The sequence below is a fragment of the Salmo trutta genome, chromosome 13, assembly GCF_901001165.1.
Source record: "Salmo trutta chromosome 13, fSalTru1.1, whole genome shotgun sequence".
In the NCBI taxonomy this organism is placed as follows: domain Eukaryota; kingdom Metazoa; phylum Chordata; class Actinopteri; order Salmoniformes; family Salmonidae; genus Salmo; species Salmo trutta.
Window position 1 is genome coordinate 963,159 of NC_042969.1, and position 18,915 is coordinate 982,073.

General features: G+C 42.6%; 1 protein-coding gene across 1 annotated transcript in view; it reads right to left on the reverse strand.

The window, feature by feature from the left end:
• The window catches only part of LOC115205050 (glycine receptor subunit alpha-4-like), a 111,176-nt gene extending 92,907 nt beyond the window's left edge, over positions 1–18,269 (reverse strand). Inside the window, exon 1 of the mRNA XM_029770616.1 lies at positions 18,096–18,269. Coding sequence (XP_029626476.1) covers positions 18,096–18,163 — 68 coding nt within the window. The 5' untranslated portion in view covers positions 18,164–18,269. The remainder of the gene's footprint in view (positions 1–18,095) is intronic.
• Between the last annotated feature and the right edge of the window lie 646 nt (positions 18,270–18,915).

The following is an 18,915-nucleotide window of genomic DNA, read 5'->3' on the forward strand; positions in this document are numbered from 1 at the left end:
TCTCACAGACACCCAACTCCACCGACACCCTTTGGGCAACAAAGCGCCTGGACCAACAGAACTGCTAACATGACAGACCAAGCCTGGTCCCTTAGCTCAGTGTTTATCTAAATTTTTTGGTTACTATAACCCCTATCATATGACTTTACCCTTGGGGATTATTAAAGTACTAATATACTGCCTTATGTTAATTTTACCATTAGACATACTGTATGTTCTTACAAGTTCAGTGTTTTGCCCCCTGTGAATAGCCTACTACACAATTGAATCTTCTATGTTCGACCAATGTTTGATTGCTGTTTAAGAAAAGTATTAAAATCAATCTTTTTTTCCTAAATGTAAAATCAACACAAGTAAGCATGTTGAAGTTTTTTGCAAAAAAAAAAAATCGGCTAAATGTACATTATTTTCATTGTTTAACAGTAGGCTAAATTCAACGAACAGTAATTGAAAGCCACATTCACAATGCTTTTGGTGTAGCACAAATGTAATATATATGTTTTTATATATAAGAACTTCAGCCAGTTTAGTCTAGTGACATGTCTGCTGCTGCTGTCTGACATCCTTTTATGGCTTGGATAAACTGTCCAAATACAGCTATGAAGCTGTGGTTAACAAGGCGGTCTGGGCCATCTAAGGAGCTCTGGCTGTCCTGTCTGCTGCACTGGCTGCTGCCTCATCTTAAAGCAGATGATTGAAGTGCTGATCCTGCTGTTGATGCTGGGCCTCAAGTGTCTCCAGGTATGAGACCTCGGTCTCCCTCATTAAATTCAGGTATTCATTGGTTGTGCTTGCAGTGTTTTCTCTTCCCTGAGAATATATATAGGCAGAAGTAATGACATGTACAAACCTGAAGGCAGCCGGTATGAGTGGTTTTATTCTCCAACCATGTATTGTCCCATCAAATGTATTAAATCTTATCCAGTAAAGGCCAGTGTGGGGCCTTTCCAGATCTACCAACGAGATATACCAATGATGCAAATAATAAAGGGCTTGGGTCAGAATAGGATTAATTGAATGAGTGGCAAAGTTTATATATATATATATATATATATATATATATATATATATATATATATATACACTGCTCAAAAAAATAAAGGGAACACTAAAATAACACATCCTAGATCTGAATGAATTAAATAATCTCATTAAATACTTTTTTCTTTACATAGTTGAATGTGCAGACAACAAAATCACACAAAAATAATCAATGGAAATCCAATATATCAACCCATGGAGGTCTGGATTTGGAGTCACACTCAAAATTAAAGTGGAAAACCACACTACAGGCTGATCCAACTTTGATGTAATGTCCTTAAAACAAGTCAAAATGAGGCTCAGTAGTGTGTGTGGCCTCCACGTGCCTGTATGACCTCCCTACAACGCCTGGGCATGCTCCTGATGAGGTGGCGGATGGTCTCCTGAGGGATCTCCTCCCAGACCTGGACTAAAGCATCCGCCAACTCCTGGACAGTCTGTGGTGCAACGTGGCGTTGGTGGATGGAGCGAGACATGATGTCCCAGATGTGCTCAATTGGATTCAGGTCTGGGGAACGGGCGGGCCAGTCCATAGCATCAATGCCTTCCTCTTGCAGGAACTGCTGACACACTCCAGCCACATGAGGTCTAGCCTTGTCTTGCATTAGGAGGAACCCAGGGCCAACCGCACCAGCATATAGTCTCACAAGGGGTCTGAGGATCTCATCTCGGTACCTAATGGCAGTCAGGCTACCTCTGGCGAGCACATGGAGGGCTGTGCGGCCCCCCAAAGAAATGCCACCCCACACCATGACTGACCCACCGCCAAACCGGTCATGCTGGAGGATGTTGCAGGCAGCAGAACGTTCTCCACGGCGTCTCCAGACTCTGTCACGTCTGTCACATGTGCTCAGTGTGAACCTGCTTTCATCTGTGAAGAGCACAGGGCGCCAGTGGCGAATTTGCCAATCTTGGTGTTCTCTGGCAAATGCCAAACGTCCTGCACGGTGTTGGGCTGTAAGCACAACCCCCACCTGTGGACGTCGGGCCCTCATACTACCTTCATGGAGTCTGTTTCTGACCGTTTGAGCAGACACATGCACATGTGTGGCCTGCTGGAGGTCATTTTGCAGGGCTCTGGCAGTGCTCCTCCTGCTCCTCCTTGCACAAAGGCGGAGGTAGCGGTCCTGCTGCTGGGTTGTTGCCCTCCTACGGCCTCCTCCACGTCTCCTGATGTACTGGCCTGTCTCCTGGTAGCGCCTCCATGCTCTGGACACTACGCTGACAGACACAGCAAACCTTCTTGCCACAGCTCACATTGATGTGCCATCATGGATGAGCTGCACTACCTGAGCCACTTGTGTGGGTTGTAGACTCCGTCTCATGCTGCCACTAGAGTGAAAGCACCGCCAGCATTCAAAAGTGACCAAAACATCAGCCAGGAAGCATAGGAACTGAGAAGTGGTCTGTGGTCACCACCTGCAGAACCACTCCTTTATTGGGGGTGTCTTGCTAATTGCCTATAATTTCCACCTGTTGTTTATTCCATTTGCACAACAGCATGTGAAATGTATTGTCAATCAGTGTTGCTTCCTAAGTGGACAGTTTGATTTCACAGAAGTGTGATTGACTTGGAGTTACATTGTGTTGTTTAAGTGTTCCCTTTATTTTTTGGAGCAGTATATATATATATATATATATATATATATATATATATATATATATATACTGAGTGGACAAAACAATAAGAATATTTAGTTGCTCCCCCTTTCGCCCTCAGAACAGCCTCAATTTGTCGGGGCATGGACTCTACAAGGTGTAAAAGCATTCCATAAGGATGCTGGCCCATGTTGACTCCAATGCTTCCCACAGTTGTGTCAAGTTGGCTGGATGTCCTTGACACACGCAGGAAACTGTTGAGCGTGAACCCCAGCAGCATTGCAGTTCTTGACACACTCAAAGAGGTGCACCTGCCACCTACTACCATACCCAATTCAAAGGCACTTAAATATTTTGTCTTGCCCATTCACCCTCTGAATGGCACACATACACAATCCATGTCTCAACTGTCTCAAGGCTTAAAAATCCTTCTTTCACCTGTCTCCTCCCCTTCGTCTACACTGATTGAAGTGGATTGAACAAGTGCCATCAATAAGTGATAATAGCTTTCACCTGGTTAGTCTGTCATGTCATGTTCCTATGTTCTGTACACTCAGCGTAAATTCCTAGATCCACACTGTCTCCTTAATGTTTAGGAACATAACCCTTTCATGAAAAAAAGCTCTCTGTGGATGAGATTGCCCACTGTGGTTGAAGACAGCTTAATTGTGTCATTAGGGCTAAACAAGTTAACATGACAATCAGTTGACATTGAACTGTTTACCAACCGAGAATGGACCCGTGGCGCCTGGGGCTTCAGGGCTCAGGGGTTGCAGGAGCATTGATTGTGTCAATGGACCCTGGGTGTCTGGGGGTGCCCTGTGGTTGTAGCTCCACTATTTGAGCATGCAGCTTCCTCTGAGTCTGTAGGTTAAAGAATGTCCTCAAAGTATAAGTATGTTTGTTTGTATAATGTAAAGTCAGATACTCCGGCTAATGTCAAACATGTAGCTAAGTCCACGGCGTTGGCCTTCCATGGATGTTTGTATGACAAGTTGTTGACCCTGGTTAATGTCTTGCGCAGTGCTCACACTCATACGCTACAGCTAGCTATGCTCAAGACATTGGTAGCTAGCTACATAGTAATTTGGCTTAAAACCATGTATTACCTTTGCTGATCATTGCTGCTCTGCATCATCATGGCTTCAAATATCACTGTCTGATAAATTTTTGTTGTGGTCTTTTATCTTTTGTATTCTTGTTTGAGTTTTTTTTCTTTTTTTTAATACTTTCCCAGCACTGTTTTACTGACCGATGGCTTCCCATCTTGGCTAACTCATCCAATATTTTTTGAAGACCTGTTCATTCCCGGTGAAGAATCCAGTTGCCTCTGGATGCTGGAGTCTGCCCAGATGCTCAACAGACCAACTTGCTGCTTCCATTATAAATGTTTAGCTTTAGAGTTTTTCATTAGTGTAGCTGTACCAAAGATTTTAATAATTGTTCCATCTGTGGTTGTACCATTCATAGTCAGATTTACCTTGCCTTATAAAAATGGCGCCGGTGACTTGTGCATGAGTATTAACAACATACGCAACACCGTGACATCATTGCGTGAGACCAATCATTAAATATGGCCAATTGTAACCCCATCCACTGGCCTACTTGGTTCAAGGTCAGTACCAGATATCAAACAAGGCTGAATATCCCACTTGGTTCCAGGAATCAAGCGGGCCATGAGCATATGGAAATGAAATAGGAACCATGATATTCACGGCACGGCATGGCACTGCAGTGGAAAAGCACTGTAAGTGTTTTTCACAAAATTCTAAATGGCAGAAAATCCATCCTTATGGGTCCCTGAGGCAAATTTGTTCCTTGTGAGGAGAAGGACTTATGTACGAAATTTCATGACTTTAGGTCAAACGGGGTTAGCATTTTCAATCGCTTTTTATAGTGCCACCATCTGGCCAATCAGTGTAATTTTGTAAATGCCAGATCTCTATGGCATACCCACTATTCACTCAAGTTTTGTCACATTTGGTCCAGTGCTGTCAGATATCGGGTGTGACGAACGTACGAAAGGACGGAGACCGATCCACAGTCCCCTCCCCAACATCATCATGGGGGACAATTATGGAGTAATTACATGCATAAGAGCTACTTAATGTATAGTGGAGCCCAAATTGGTAATCCAATGACAAAGCTGAGGTCGAGAGACCCTCAGGATAATGGATCTGCCTGCAATCTCTTTCATTCTTTCTCTCTCCCCCTTTCTCTCTCTCCCTCTTTCCACCTTTTCCCCATCTGCCTCTCTCCTTCCCTACCCCTCTCCCTCTCGTTCCTCTGGTAGACTATCTACCAGGCTCTATGGCGTGTGCTTAATAACATGAAAGGCTTTGTAATGGCCCCACTACATGTCCGTAATTGCAGTGAACGTAACTTGCAGCAATGAACTCAGCAGCCATTGACTAGAGTGCTACTGAGCCAATAAAAGGCTATATCCATCCTCGGAAGGGAGAGAGCACATATTCTATGGATTCCCTCAGGTAGCCTATACACTGGCCATTGTGTTCCAAATGAGACACTATGGAATGGTATGTGCTAATACGAGATGGTTATAATGACTGCTATGTTAGTATAAGGAAAGGCTGTGACTGTCTGTGTGTTGATACTGTGTTGTAATGATAGAAGGTTGTGTCATATGGCAGGGTTTAGGAAACACTAATTATTTTACATACACTACCGTTCAAAAGTTTGGGGTCACTTAGAAATGTCCTTGTTTTTGAAAGAATAGCACATTTTTGTCCATTAAAATAACATCAAATTGATCAGAAATACAGTGTAGACATTGTTAATGTTGTAAATGACTATTGTAACTGGAAAGGGCAGATTTCTTTATGGAATATCTACATAGGCGTAGAGGCCCATTATCAGCAACCATCACTCCTGTGTTCCAATGGCACGTTGTGTTAGCTAATCCAAGTTTATCATTTTAAAAGGCTGATTGATCATTAGAAAACCCTTTTCCAATTATGTTAGCACGGCTGAAAACTGTTGTTCTAAAGAAGCAATAAAACTGGCCTTATTTAGAATAGTTGAGTATCTGGAGTATCAGCATTTGTGGGTTTGATTACAGGCTCAAAATGGCCAGAAACAAAGAACTTTATTCTGAAACTCGTCAGTCTATTCTTGTTCTGAGAAATGAAGGCTACTCCATGCGAGAAATTTCCAAGAAACTGAAGATCTCGTACATCGCTGTGTACTACTCCCTTCACAGAACAGCGCAAACTGGCTCTAACCAGAATAGAAAGACGAGTGGGAGGCCCAGGTGCACAACTGAGCAAGAGGACAAGTACAATAGTGTGTCTAGTTTGAGAAACAGATGCCTCATCAGTCCTCAACTGGCAGCTTCATTAAATAGTACCCGCAAAACACCAGTCTTAACGTCAACAGTGAAGAGGCGACTCCGGGATGCTGGCCTTCGAGGCAGAGTTGCAAAGAAAAAGCCATATCTCAGACTTGCCAATAATAAAAAAAAAAGAAGATTAAGATGGGCAAAAGAACACAGGCACTGGACAGAGGAAGATTGAAAACAAGTGCTAAGGACAGACAAATCGAAGTTTGAGTTGTTTGGATCTCAAAGAAGAACATTCGTGAGATGCAGAAAAAATGAAAAGATGCTGGAGGAGTGCTTGACGCCATCTGTCTGGGGGTGCTATGGTGGTGGTAAAGTAGGAGATTTGTACAGGGTAAAAGGGATCTTGAAGAAGGAAGGTTATCACTCCATTTTGCAAAGCCATGTCATACCCTGTGGACGGCGCTTAATTGGAGCCAATTTCCTCCTAAAACAGGACAACAACCCAAAGCACAGCTCTAAACTATGCAAAAACTATTTAGGGAAGAAGCAGTCAACTGGTATTCTGTCTATAATGGAGTGGCCAGCACAGTCACCGGATCTCAACCCTATTTAGCTGTTGTGGGAGCAGCTTGACCGTACGGTACGTAAGAAGTGCCCATCAAGCCAATCCAACTTGTGGGGGGTGCTTCAGGAAGCATGGGGTGAAATCTCTTCAGATTACCTAAAAAAATTGACAACTAGAATGCCAAAAGTCTGCAAGGCTGTAATTGCTGCAAATGGATTATTCTTTGATAAAAGCAAAGTTTGAAAGACACAATTATTATTTCAATTAAAAATCATTATTTATAACCTTGTCAACGTCTTGACTATATTTCCTATTCATTTTGCAACTCATCTCATATATGTTTTCATGGAAAATAAGGACATTTCTAAGTGACCCCAAACTTTTGAACTGTGGTGTATCTGTTAATGTCAAGTGCCCTAATGAACACAACCAAAGATAGAGCATTTGGAAACACTGTCAGCATTCATATGAGTGTGTCTTGTGACTGCAATAAGACTGCCTCACCTTGTTGTCACATACCTCTCTCACACTGCGTAAAAATACAAGTCGTTATTTAGCTAACTGTAGCATTAACATCGAGTAGCATATCTTTTCTCTTCCTTTCTCAATCCTCTCTGTTAATCCTGGACTCTGTATATCAGTGCAGCAGCTGGTTAGATGCTGGCCTTGGTAGCTTGGGCCACATTTTGTCGAGGCATGTAGTGGTAAAATGTTCTAAATGCTTTCTGGCACCCCTGGGATCCCTTAGGTTTAGATGTGGAAGAGCTGATAAGTTATGTGCGCCAACCCAAAACAATATTTGATTTGATGCTCTGCTGGCTGTGTGAGCCAGACCCGAGCAGCAGCAGCAGCCCACCTCTCTGTAAGGATGCATCCCAAATGGTAACCCATTCCCTACATAGCACACTACTTTTGACCAAAGCCATATGGGTGGTAAGTAGTGCACTTTATAGGGAATAGGGTTGCATTTCGGATGTAGCCTTAATCATTAGGGGGACTGTCAGGAATGAAAGATTAAAGGTTTACATTGGGCTCCCATCATCTGCATCAGTTACACTTCATGATGGGTGCTTTATTCAGTGGCTCTGGGTTTGGTTCAGGTTTGGGGCCTGACAGTGGAGAAATGGCACATTGTCAACTTTGCTACACAAGCAAAGTTGACAAACACATGATTTTTGCAAAACCCTGCTTATTCCAGACACCGACAAAATGATATTCAGTGTGGATCCCAGGCTACTGTACTTCTCAGCCCCACATACTCTCACAGTCAGATCTCAGTGATCTGTTTTTGCCAATCCCTTATCCTTCAGTCGTGGACAAAAGGAGGTTGTTATGCACAGTCCATCTCATGGTAAGGACGTGGAAAAGGTCAGACGAGGTGCTGGGTGAATTGGGCTGAGAACCATCCGTCTCTTCTCTCCCAGCCCGAGGTGTCAGCCTCTGCCACGAACACATTGGCTCTCTCTGGAGAGACCATTAGTAAGTTGTCACCTCTCGGGGCCATATATCCACACTCAAATCTAATGCTCACTGAAGCACAAGACGGTTTTGTGTCTGTGTCCTAGTAGACATTTTTTGGGTTCCATGACCATGTTTTGCGTTTTTTTATTGTTTATTTAACAAGGTAAGTCCCATTTGAGATAGGAATCTATTTTTCAAGTGAGCCCTGGCAAAGAGGAAGCTGCAATGTACAATTGAATGTATGCCGTGGGTTTGTGGGCTCATTCACCCTGTTTGCCTAAAGCCGCCCATGCGACGAAACAAATATTGATAGTAGGAGGGAAAATTTGGTTTGTTCTGTACGAAATGAGTGCAGGTTCTGTCTGGCTGGACAGTGGGCTATTGAGCTTAAGTAAGCTGCTGGTAAACACATTCAGACAACTGTGCACAAGGCATGAATGGTAAAATGGTAACAGTCTATCCGAAATAATATTAGTATTTTTTTGTCTGAGTGTGTGTATTTTGAAGCTGTTATCTAGTACCGCCTGCCTGTTCATGGATGAAATGTGTGAAGAATGCGTTATGTATCCATTTAACACATTTAAACTTTTGATGCACATAAAAAATGATAGATAATGACGAATGACTGTCCAAGATCTCTGTTGTCCGTCAACGAATGATGAGCCCCATACACAAACATTGGCTCAATATGGTTTCAACAGAGGTGAAATGTGTGTGGCTGGACCCATATTCAAAGTTTTTGGTGGTTTTCTAAGAATAATTATATTCATTTATTTTGTCTCCACCATATTTTTCAGTCACTTGGTATCCATTGTCTTTTCGTACTCCTTATCTTGTTTGAGTCAATCCTCGTAGCACACTCCTTCGAGGCAGAGACGACAGACAGATGAGAACAGCCCCTTTTCACCAACCACCATCCAACTTGGCCCTCATTTTCTAACCATTAACTCACATCACATCTGTCCTTTCTCTCCTCCCGCGGCAGGTAGCCTAGCGGTTAGAGCAGCGTTTCCCAAACTTGGTCCTCGGGACCCCAAGGGGTGCACGTTTTAGTTTTTTGCCCTAGCACTACACGGCTGACTCAAATAATCAACTAATTATCGAGCTTTGATCATTTGAATGGGCTGTGTAGGACTAGGGCAAAAACCTAAACGTACACACCTTGGGGTCCCCTGGACCGAGTTTGGGAAACACTGGGTTAGAGTGTTGTGCCAGTAATTGGAGCCCGAAAATTACAATCCCTGAGCCAACTAGGGAAAAAAATCTGTCGATCTGCCCTTGAGCAAGGCACTTAACCCTAATTGCTCCAGGAATTCCGTGAATAATGGCTTACCCCTGGTCGTGATCCCCCGCTCAGAGCGTGTTTCAGGGGAGTGGGAGATGCAAAAAAACTCAGTTCCATTTCACATCACACACTTGTACAGGTCACACACTTGTACATGTGTGAAACAGGAAAAATATAAGCACCCCCTATTTTACTATTTGACATTCCTCCTTTTACCCAAAATATCTCCTCATTACTCTATTCTCACATGCTTTTGGACAGGAAGTGAAAAGCAAAAAAAATGGCTGAGACCGAGAAATGTAAGACAATAAGACCAAAACTCCATCACATTTCTGATCTTAATGCTCCTCAGATTCAATGAATCTAATACCAATGTTTCAGTCTCAATTACTCTTAAGATTAAAATCTGTCCCCTCGTACACATAAGCCCTGATTCAGATTTAGGAAATTATGCCTTTCTTGCACACGCCTTTTCATATGCACTTCTCAGTAGTTGGTATTCAGACTTACCTTATCAAGGTGCGTAACGGGCTTTGCAGGCCTGGTTCACTTGTGCATGTGGAATAAATGTAATTCAACTACTGAAAACCCACTTGCGGCCAACAGATTTTCTCATGGAGTTTTCCTTCAATAGGAGTTTCAATATATTTATCTTATCTTAAGCACTCCCTTAAAATACAGTGTACCTTTTTTAATTAGAATTTGGTCAACAGACTAGAATACATAGAGAGAATAGGTTCAGAAAATAGGGATCAATGAAAGAAAGCCATGTAAATAAATGCATATTCATTTCCGTTTCAACAACAACTGGAAGAAGACTGATCTTGTAGATTATTTAGGCACATTTTAGGGTTAGGAAGGTATGTATGAATAAAAAAAATGCAGTTTCGAGAGACTTCACGCACAAAATATATTGATGAATAAAAAATACTGTGGTGTTATTTAATTCTGAAAATAGCCACATTGTTCTTTAACCTGTGGTAGTGTTGGAGGATTAGCATACAGTTGAAGTCAGAAGTTTACATACACTTAGGTTGGAGTCATTAAAATCGTTTTTCAACCACTCCACAAATTTCTTGCTAACAAACTATAGTTTTGGCAAGTCGGTTAGGACATCTACTTTGTGCATGACACAAGTAATTTTTCCAACAATTGTTTACAGACAGATTATTTCACTTAAAAAATCACTGTATCACAATTCCAGTGGGTCAGAAGCTTACATACACTAAGTTGACTGTGCCTTTTAAACAGCTTGGAAAATTCCAGAAAATTATGTCATGGCTTTAGAAGCTTCTGATAGGCTAATTGACATCATTTAAGTAAGTTGAAAGTGTACCTGTGGATGCATTTCAAGGCCTAGCTTCAAACTCAGTGCCTCTTTGCTTGACATAATGGGAAAATCTAAAAGAAATCAGCCATGACCTCAGAAAAAAAATTGTAGACCTCCACAAGTCTGGTTCATCCTTGGGAGCATTTTCCAAATGCCTGAAGGTACCACATTCATCTGTACAAACAATAGTATGCAAGTATAAACACCATGGGACCACGCAGCCGTCATACTGCTCAGGAAGGAGACGCGTTCTGAGATGAACGTACTTTGGTGCGAAAAGTGCAAATCAATCCCAGAACAACAGCAAAGGACCTTGTGAAGATGCTGGCAGAAACAGGTACAAAAGTATCTATATCCACAGTAAAACGAGTCCTGTATTGACAGAACCTGAAAGGCCGCTCAGCAAGGATGAAGCCACTGCTCCAAAACTGCCATACAAAACACCAGACTACGGTTTGCAACTGCACATGGGGACAAAGATCGTACTTTTTGGAGAAATGTCCTCTGGTCTGAGGAAACAAAATAGAACTGTTTAGCCATAATAACCATCATTATGTTTGGAAGAAAAAGGGGGATGCTTGCAAGCCGAAGAACACCATCCCAACCGTGAAGCACTGGGGTGGCAGCATCATGTTGTGGGGGTGCTTTGCTGCAGGAGGGACTGGTGTACTTAACAAAATAGATGGCAACATGAGGAAGGGAAATTACGTGGATATATTGAAGTAACATCTCAAGACATCAGTCAGGAAGTTAAAGCTTGGTCACAAATGGGTCTTCCAAATGGACAATGACTCCAAGCATACTTCTGAAGTTGTGGCAAAATGGCTTAAGGACAACAAAGTCAAGGTATTGGAGTGGCCATCACAAAGCGTTGACCTCATCCCATGCAATATTAGTGGCAGAACAGAAAAAGCGTGTGCGAGAAAGGAGTTCTACAATCCTGACTCAGTTACACCAGCTCTGTCAGGAGGAATGGGCCAACATTCACCCAACTTATTGTGGGAAGCTTATGGAAGGCTACCCAAAACGTTTGACCCAAGTTAAACAATTTAAAGGCAATGCTACCAAATACTAATTGAGTGTATGTAAACTTCTGATCCACTGGGAATGTGATGAAAGAAATAAAAGCTGAAATAAATCATTCTTTCTACTATTATTCTGACATTTCACATTCTTAAAATAAAATGGCGATCCTAAACAACCTAAGACAGGGAATTTTTTACTAGGATTAAATGTCAGGAATTGTGAAAAACTGAGTTTAAATATATTTGGCTAAGGTGTATGTAAACTTCTGACTTCACCTGTACGTAGAATTATAATAGGGAGAATGGTGTACAATCCACTGCCTGCACTAACCATGGAACTATGTGATGACACAGCCAAGCATTTCACCATGCGTCGGGTTTAAACTGTTATGACTTGGTCTGTGCTCGCTCCATAACAATTTTATTAGTATTTTTTTTAAATTAATGTCAACTGTTACTAATGATCCGTGATGGCATTTACAGAGGATGCAAATGAAGCTAAATTAATCAATGGAAATAAATGGAAAAATAATGTAGGCTATACCAACTGAAAGGAAATAACAGTAAATTGGCAGTTGAATATGTGTTGTAGTTAGGCCTACTGATGGTCGATACTCAGAGTGGCTAATATTTAACATGATAGGAACAGTAAACAGAAAGTCGGGGTAGCCTATAATTAAGACATTCGAGTGCCCATCCTTGCAAGTTAAAAGGTCGTACAATTTTGCATAATGGCACAGCATTTCATAAACTTAACTGTGAGAAAGTTGATATGTTGATATGCTTCATTGTTCTACAATATGACTGGTTTCACAATTGTCTCCAGCGATTATAAGGTAAATTGTAGCCTAATAGCCTAAACAAGTGTCATTTATATTTACAATTCCCTTATCCAAACTGACCTCTCATTTACCTGGCTCTTATCAATAGCTCTTATCATGTTGCAAATTACAGTGTATGGAGAATGTTGTTATTTCTATTAAAAAAATCAAGTAGACGCTTTTTCCGCTTGGAACCAGTAGGTTTAATATCGTATAAAGTTGGTGGAATTATTAGGAAATTAAGTCAAGGTCAGAAAAAGGCGTATCTGTAGACACACCTCCGACACATCTTGATTTATTCAATCTCCACCCAAAACGAATAGCAGGTCAGAATATGCATGGAGAGAAAAGTGCATAAAAAAGGGAATTACGTTCCATTTAAGCGCCCTTAACTCCGGTTGGAATTGGGGCCTTAATTATTAACAAGAGATTTGTCTCTTCATTTATACTGAACAAAAATATAAACGCAGCACATAACGTGTTAGTCCTATGTTTCATGAGCTGTTAAAAGATCCCAGCAAATTTTCCATGCACAGAAAAAGCTTATTTCTCTAAAATCTTGTGCACTAATTTGTTTACATCCCTGTTAGTGAGCATTTCTCCTCTACCAAGATAATCCGTTCACCTGACATGTATGGCATATCAAGAAGCTGATTAAACAGCATGATCATTTAACAGGTGCACCATGTGCTGGGGACAATAAAAGGCCATTCTAAAACGTGTGGTTTTGTCACACAACAATGCCACAGATGTCTCAAGTTGAGGGAGCATGCAATTGGCATGCTGACTGGAGGAATGTCCACCAGAGCTGTTGCCAGATAATTAAATGTTTATTTCTCTACCATATGCCGCCTCAAACGTAATTTTAGAGAATTTGGGAGTACATTCAACCGGCCTAACAACCGCAGACCACTTGTAACCATTACAGCCCAGGAAGTCCACATCCAACTTCTTCACCTGCGGGATCGTCTGAGACCAGCCACCCTGACAGCTGATGAAACTGAGGAGTATTTCTGTGGGGAAAAATTAATTCTGATTGGCGGGGCCTGGTTCCCCAGTAGGTGGGCATGTACCCTCCCAGGCCCAACCATGGCTGTGCCCCTTGCCCAGTCATGTGAAATCCATAGATAAGGGCCTAATTAATTTTATTTAAATTGACTGAATTCATTGTATGAACTGTAACTCACTAAAATTGTTGAATATTCAGTTTATATTTTTTCAGTATATACACTGCTTTTGGAAAGTATTCAGACCCCTTGACTTTATTCACATTTTGTTACGTTACAGCCTTAATTTAAAAAGGATTAAATAAAAAGAATCCTCAGCAATCTACACACAATACCCCATATTGACAAAGTGAAAAAAGGTTTTTAGAAATTTGTGCAAGTTTATAAAAAGTAAAAAACAGAAATACCTTATTTATAGAAATATTCAGACCCTTTGCTACGAGACTCGAACTTGAGCTCAGGTGCATCCTGTTTCCATTAATCATCCTTGAGATGTTTCTACAACTTGAATGGAGTCCACCTGTGGTAAATTCAATTGATTGGACATGATTTGGAAAGGCATACACCTGTCTATACTGTATAAGGTCCCACAGTTGACAGTGCATGTCAGAGCAAGCCATGAGGTCAAAGGAATTGTCCATAGAGCTCCGAGACAGGATCGTGTCGAGGCACAGATCTGGGGAAGGATACCAAAACATTTCTGCAGCATTGAAGGTCCCCAAGAACACAGTGGCCTCCATCATTATTAAATGTAAGAAGTTTGGAACCACCAAAACTCTTCCTTGAGCTGGCCGCCCGGCCAAACTGAGCAATTGGGGGAGAAGGGCCTTGATTGGGGAGGTGACCAAGAACCCGATGGTCACTCTGACAGAGCTCCAGTTCTTCTGTGGAGATGGTTGTCCTTATGGAAGGTTCTCCCATCTCTGCAGCACTCCCCCAATCAGGTCTTTATGGTAGAGTGGTCAGACGGAAGCCACTCTTCAGTAAAAGCCATATGGCAGCCCGCTTGGAGTTAGCCAAAAGGCACCTAAAGACTCTCAGACCATGAGAAACAATATTCTCTGGTCTGATAAAACCAAGATTGAACTCTTTGGCCTGAATGCCATCATCATGTCTGGAGGAAACCTGGCACCATCCCTACGGTGAAGCATAGTGGTGGCAGCATAATGCTGTGGGGATGTTTTCCAGCTGCAGGGACTGGGAGACTAGTCAGGATCGAGGAAAAGATGGGTGGAGCAAAGTACAGAGAGATCCTTGATAAAAACTTGCTCCAGAGTGCTCAGGACCTCAGACTGGGGCAAAGGTTCACCTTCCAACAGGACAAAGACCCTAAGCACACAGCCAAGACAATGTAGGAGTGGCTTTGGGACAAGTCTCTGAATGTCCTTGAGTGGCCCAGCCAGAGTCCAGACTTGAACCTGATCGAACATCTGGAGAGACCTGAAACAAAATGTCAAGGGGTCTGAATACTTTCCGAAGGCACTGTATGAACCACTGTACCCAAACATTGTTCTAGCAGCAGGACTGTGATTCATGGAGGTACGGTGGCTTCAACACAGTGCTCCCATCAATCATCTAGTGTATATGTAAATCATTGGTTGGGCCACCACGAGCCAGAACAGCTTCAATGCACCTTGGCGTAGATTCTATAAGTGTCTGGAACTCTATTTGAGGGAGTCAACACCATTCTCCCACGAGAAATTCCATAATTTGTTGTTTTGTTGATGGTGGTAGAAATTGCTTTATCAGGCGGCTCCAGAATCTCCGATAACTGTTCAATTGGGTTGAGATCTGGTGACTGAGATGGCCATGGCATATGGTTTACCTCATTTTCAGGCTAATCAAACCATTGTAACCACTTGTGCCCTGTGGATGGAGGCATTGTCATCCTATGGGGGCATAGCCATAGTAGGCCATTTTTATACATGATCCAAAGCATGATGGGATGTTAATTGCTTAATTAACTTAGGAATCATACCTGTGTGAAAGCATCTGCTTTCAATACACTTTGTATCCTGCATTTACTCAAGTGTTTCCATTATTTTGGCAGTTACCTGTACCTTCCGTTTTAAAACTACCCGGATCTCTTCTGCCCATTAAGGGAAGACTGGGAGGGCCTAGAATAGGAGCAAAGTATCTGAACTGGAACCAGGACTCCCCTAATGAGCAAACAAAGATCTCTGGGCTCTCTCAGATATCCCTTTATGCGATATCTTAAGTGATCCACCCACTTGACCACACTCAACCGAATCCCCACTTATCTACATAATTATGACCACTGACCCATTTTCATAAGAAAACACTGGAATCTCGAAGTCTACTATCCAATGATCATCCAGTTGAACCATCTATTTCCCCCGGTTTTACATGTCAAGTACATATTTAATAAATGTATGTCCTCGCGAGTGTTTCTTGTTGTCCCTCACTAGGGCATGTGATGAGATGTATCAGTTCAGAGGGGACGACAGACACCGGGATATTGTAGTCTGAGTGGGCCAGAGGCTAATTTCAGACATGCAGGCCCGGCTCCACAGCGCTAATTGATGGGGTCATGTTCACGTATGTTTTAGACACGTTTTGGGCATGCATGTTTTAAAATGATTGTTTCTTGTTGGACAAGTCCAGGTTGTCCCTCTCACTATTTCAGTATGTTTTTATCCATTTGGTGCATAATGAAGACAAACCAGCTCAGCTCTGACTCAGTCTGGGTCCCTTCGCTGACCAAAAAGCACTGGGAGCAGGATCTGTGCAGTTTTACGGCTTCTAAATGCTGGTATAGGTGCCAGTGTCTGTCTGCACACACACACGCACACGCACACACACGCACACACACACACACGCACACACACACACACGCACACACACACGCACACACACACGCACACACACACGCACACGCACACACACACACACATCTACTGTGAGTTTCCTTACAATGACTGATCACAAAGTGTGTAATTTACTGAGCCCTGCTCGATGTCCTGGCTTGTCACTCCCTAAGAAACCAACCATGTTACCCAGCCACAGAAGCCACAGGTCCCCCTTACCCCTTCCCCCATCCCCACAGGGGACTGGACGAGTTACAGTCTCTGCCAATTTCCCTCTCTCTCTCTCTCTTATTTCCAGCAATATTTTGCTTTCTCCCATCCCCCCACACCGGCTGTCCCCTCCCTTTAGTCTACCTCTCTGTCCTAATCTCTTTCTCCCTCCTCTCTTTCACTGCCCCTCTTGCCTTCCTTCTACACCTCTTTCTTCCCTCTTTCCTTTTTCTCTCTCTCCCCTACACCCCCTGCCCTTCTACCCTCACCCTCTCTACACCTACTCCCCCCCTTCCATCTTTCCCTGCCTGGTTGGTGGGCTTCTGGGATGATTTCTCTGAGGAGGTGCTGTCAGTTCACCTGCTCGCCAAGGCTAAAGGGCTGCTCTCTCAAGACCCGAGGTTCACAAAGTGTCGAGGCTGGCGGTGGGATTATGCAGATCTTAATTCCATCCCTTTCCCACACCTGGGGTTGACAGGGCATGAAATAGGGAAAGCGTTCACTGCAAAAGTTTCTGCTACGCAAGGAGAGATGCAGCAGGCGGGGAAGAGGGATAGGGGAAGGCGAGAGAGACAGAGATGGGGAGGGGGGTTGAGCGACTGAGGGAGAGAGGTAAAGAGAGGGAGCGAAAGAGAATACAAAAGAGAGAAAAATACAGAAGGCAGCGATGATGGAGCATGAGAGGAAGAGCAAAAGAGAGTGGCTCGTCTCTTCCTTCAGAACAGAAACAGCAGCATGCCACTGTTTTCCTATGATAATTAATCAAGCTTCGCACACTTGCCAGGCTGGCACACTCATTTCATTTTGCCATTTCAGAAATCTCCTCAGGACTCTTTCCGAATAAGGCAATTGTTATAAAAAAATAAAATAATGGTTCAGTAGGCTCAGGTTACCAGGTTATGGTGACTGTTATATAATGGTTACAATATACATGTATCTACACTCCCTCCTTGAAAAAAATGTTTAAAAATGGAACAGAAGTTCAGCTGGATGCTCTACAGGTAGTTTAGGTCATAACAGGTTCTATCTTATCTTATCTGTTTAGTTGTGGGTGAGATATAGATGTCCATTGTATTTTGTAAATACAAGGGTAACGTGCCAGGTAGAATCACTTGTTACTTGCACTTAAGGAGACAATGCTGTGAATATTTCATTGTTTGTGTGTCTCTTTTGTTGCTAGTTACTGTTGCAGTAATTTTTACCCTCATGGTTTACATGATCATAATAAATCGATTGTTAGTGGTCAACTTCTTCTCTCTATATTTCTGCCTCAGCTGTCAAGATGTCCCTTTTGAAGGATGGTGTTTTTAAACAAAGGCTGTAGGGCTAAAATATTATATATTAGAATGTGTTTGCCAAGGTCCAAAGATACAAAAGTTAGGTAGCAATGCATGGTTAGTCTCAAGATCTATATTAACAATATATCCAAACTTCACCTTTTATCCCTTTTCTTTCTCACAGCAAAATGTAAGCACTGAACTGATGTCGTAATTTAATCTTGATAAGCGAATATAAAAGTAGAAAAAATAACAATAATTGCTTCAAATGCGCTCTGCTGAAAATGCACTTTGCTGCAAATAACAGTGAAAGATAACCCACAAGCAATGTAATGTCTTTCTTACCTGATAAAGCCACCATGAAAAAAGCTAAAAGACAAGACATATAGAATCCTTATGAGCTGTGGGAGCATTCTCTGGCTCAGTCTCTCTATCCCTCCTGTTGGAATAACTTGCAAAAAATAATCTGAGCAACTACCAAATCCACTGAGCGGTTTTTGAGACTTGGCAAAAGGAAGGCATCGTCTCTGCAAGTCTGACAAGAGCTTAGCTTTGGGAAAATAAACTTATCCCACTAAGTACAGAGTGCTGTACAAATCCCAAATCCACAATAGGCTCTTCTTTTTCACTTGTCAGAGCTGGACTGGAGTCACTGGAGAGTGCCAGTGGGGGCATGTGTGTCAGTGTGTTTTGGCGGGAGTGTGTGCTATTCTCCTTCTTTCTCCCTCCTTTTTTATGGCCAGCTGCTTGCTCCAGGAATCATAATGGGGAGGATTTAAAGGGACAGTAGCACCTTTTCTGACGCCTGCCAGAAAGATTGAAATTATCTCTGTGTTGGAGATGGAAGAGGAGGTGAATGGGAGCTAAGGGGGATGGGGTGAGCTCACACAGGTTGGTCATTTGAGAGGATGTGTGGAAGAGGGAAAGGTTCTGTTGTTTCTCTCCCTTTTTATTAAAATGAAAATATCAGGAGGGAGGAGACTGGCAGAATAAAGAGAGAGAGAGGAAGGGAGAGAGCGAGGGAGAGAGAGATGAAGAGAGTCAGACAGACAGAAAAAGGGAGAGAGAAGAAGAGTGTCTGCGAGAAAGAGTGACAGAGGAATAGAGAGGTACACAGAGAGAGGGGGGCAGGAGAGAAAGAGCGCATTAGAGAGACTGAATGCCC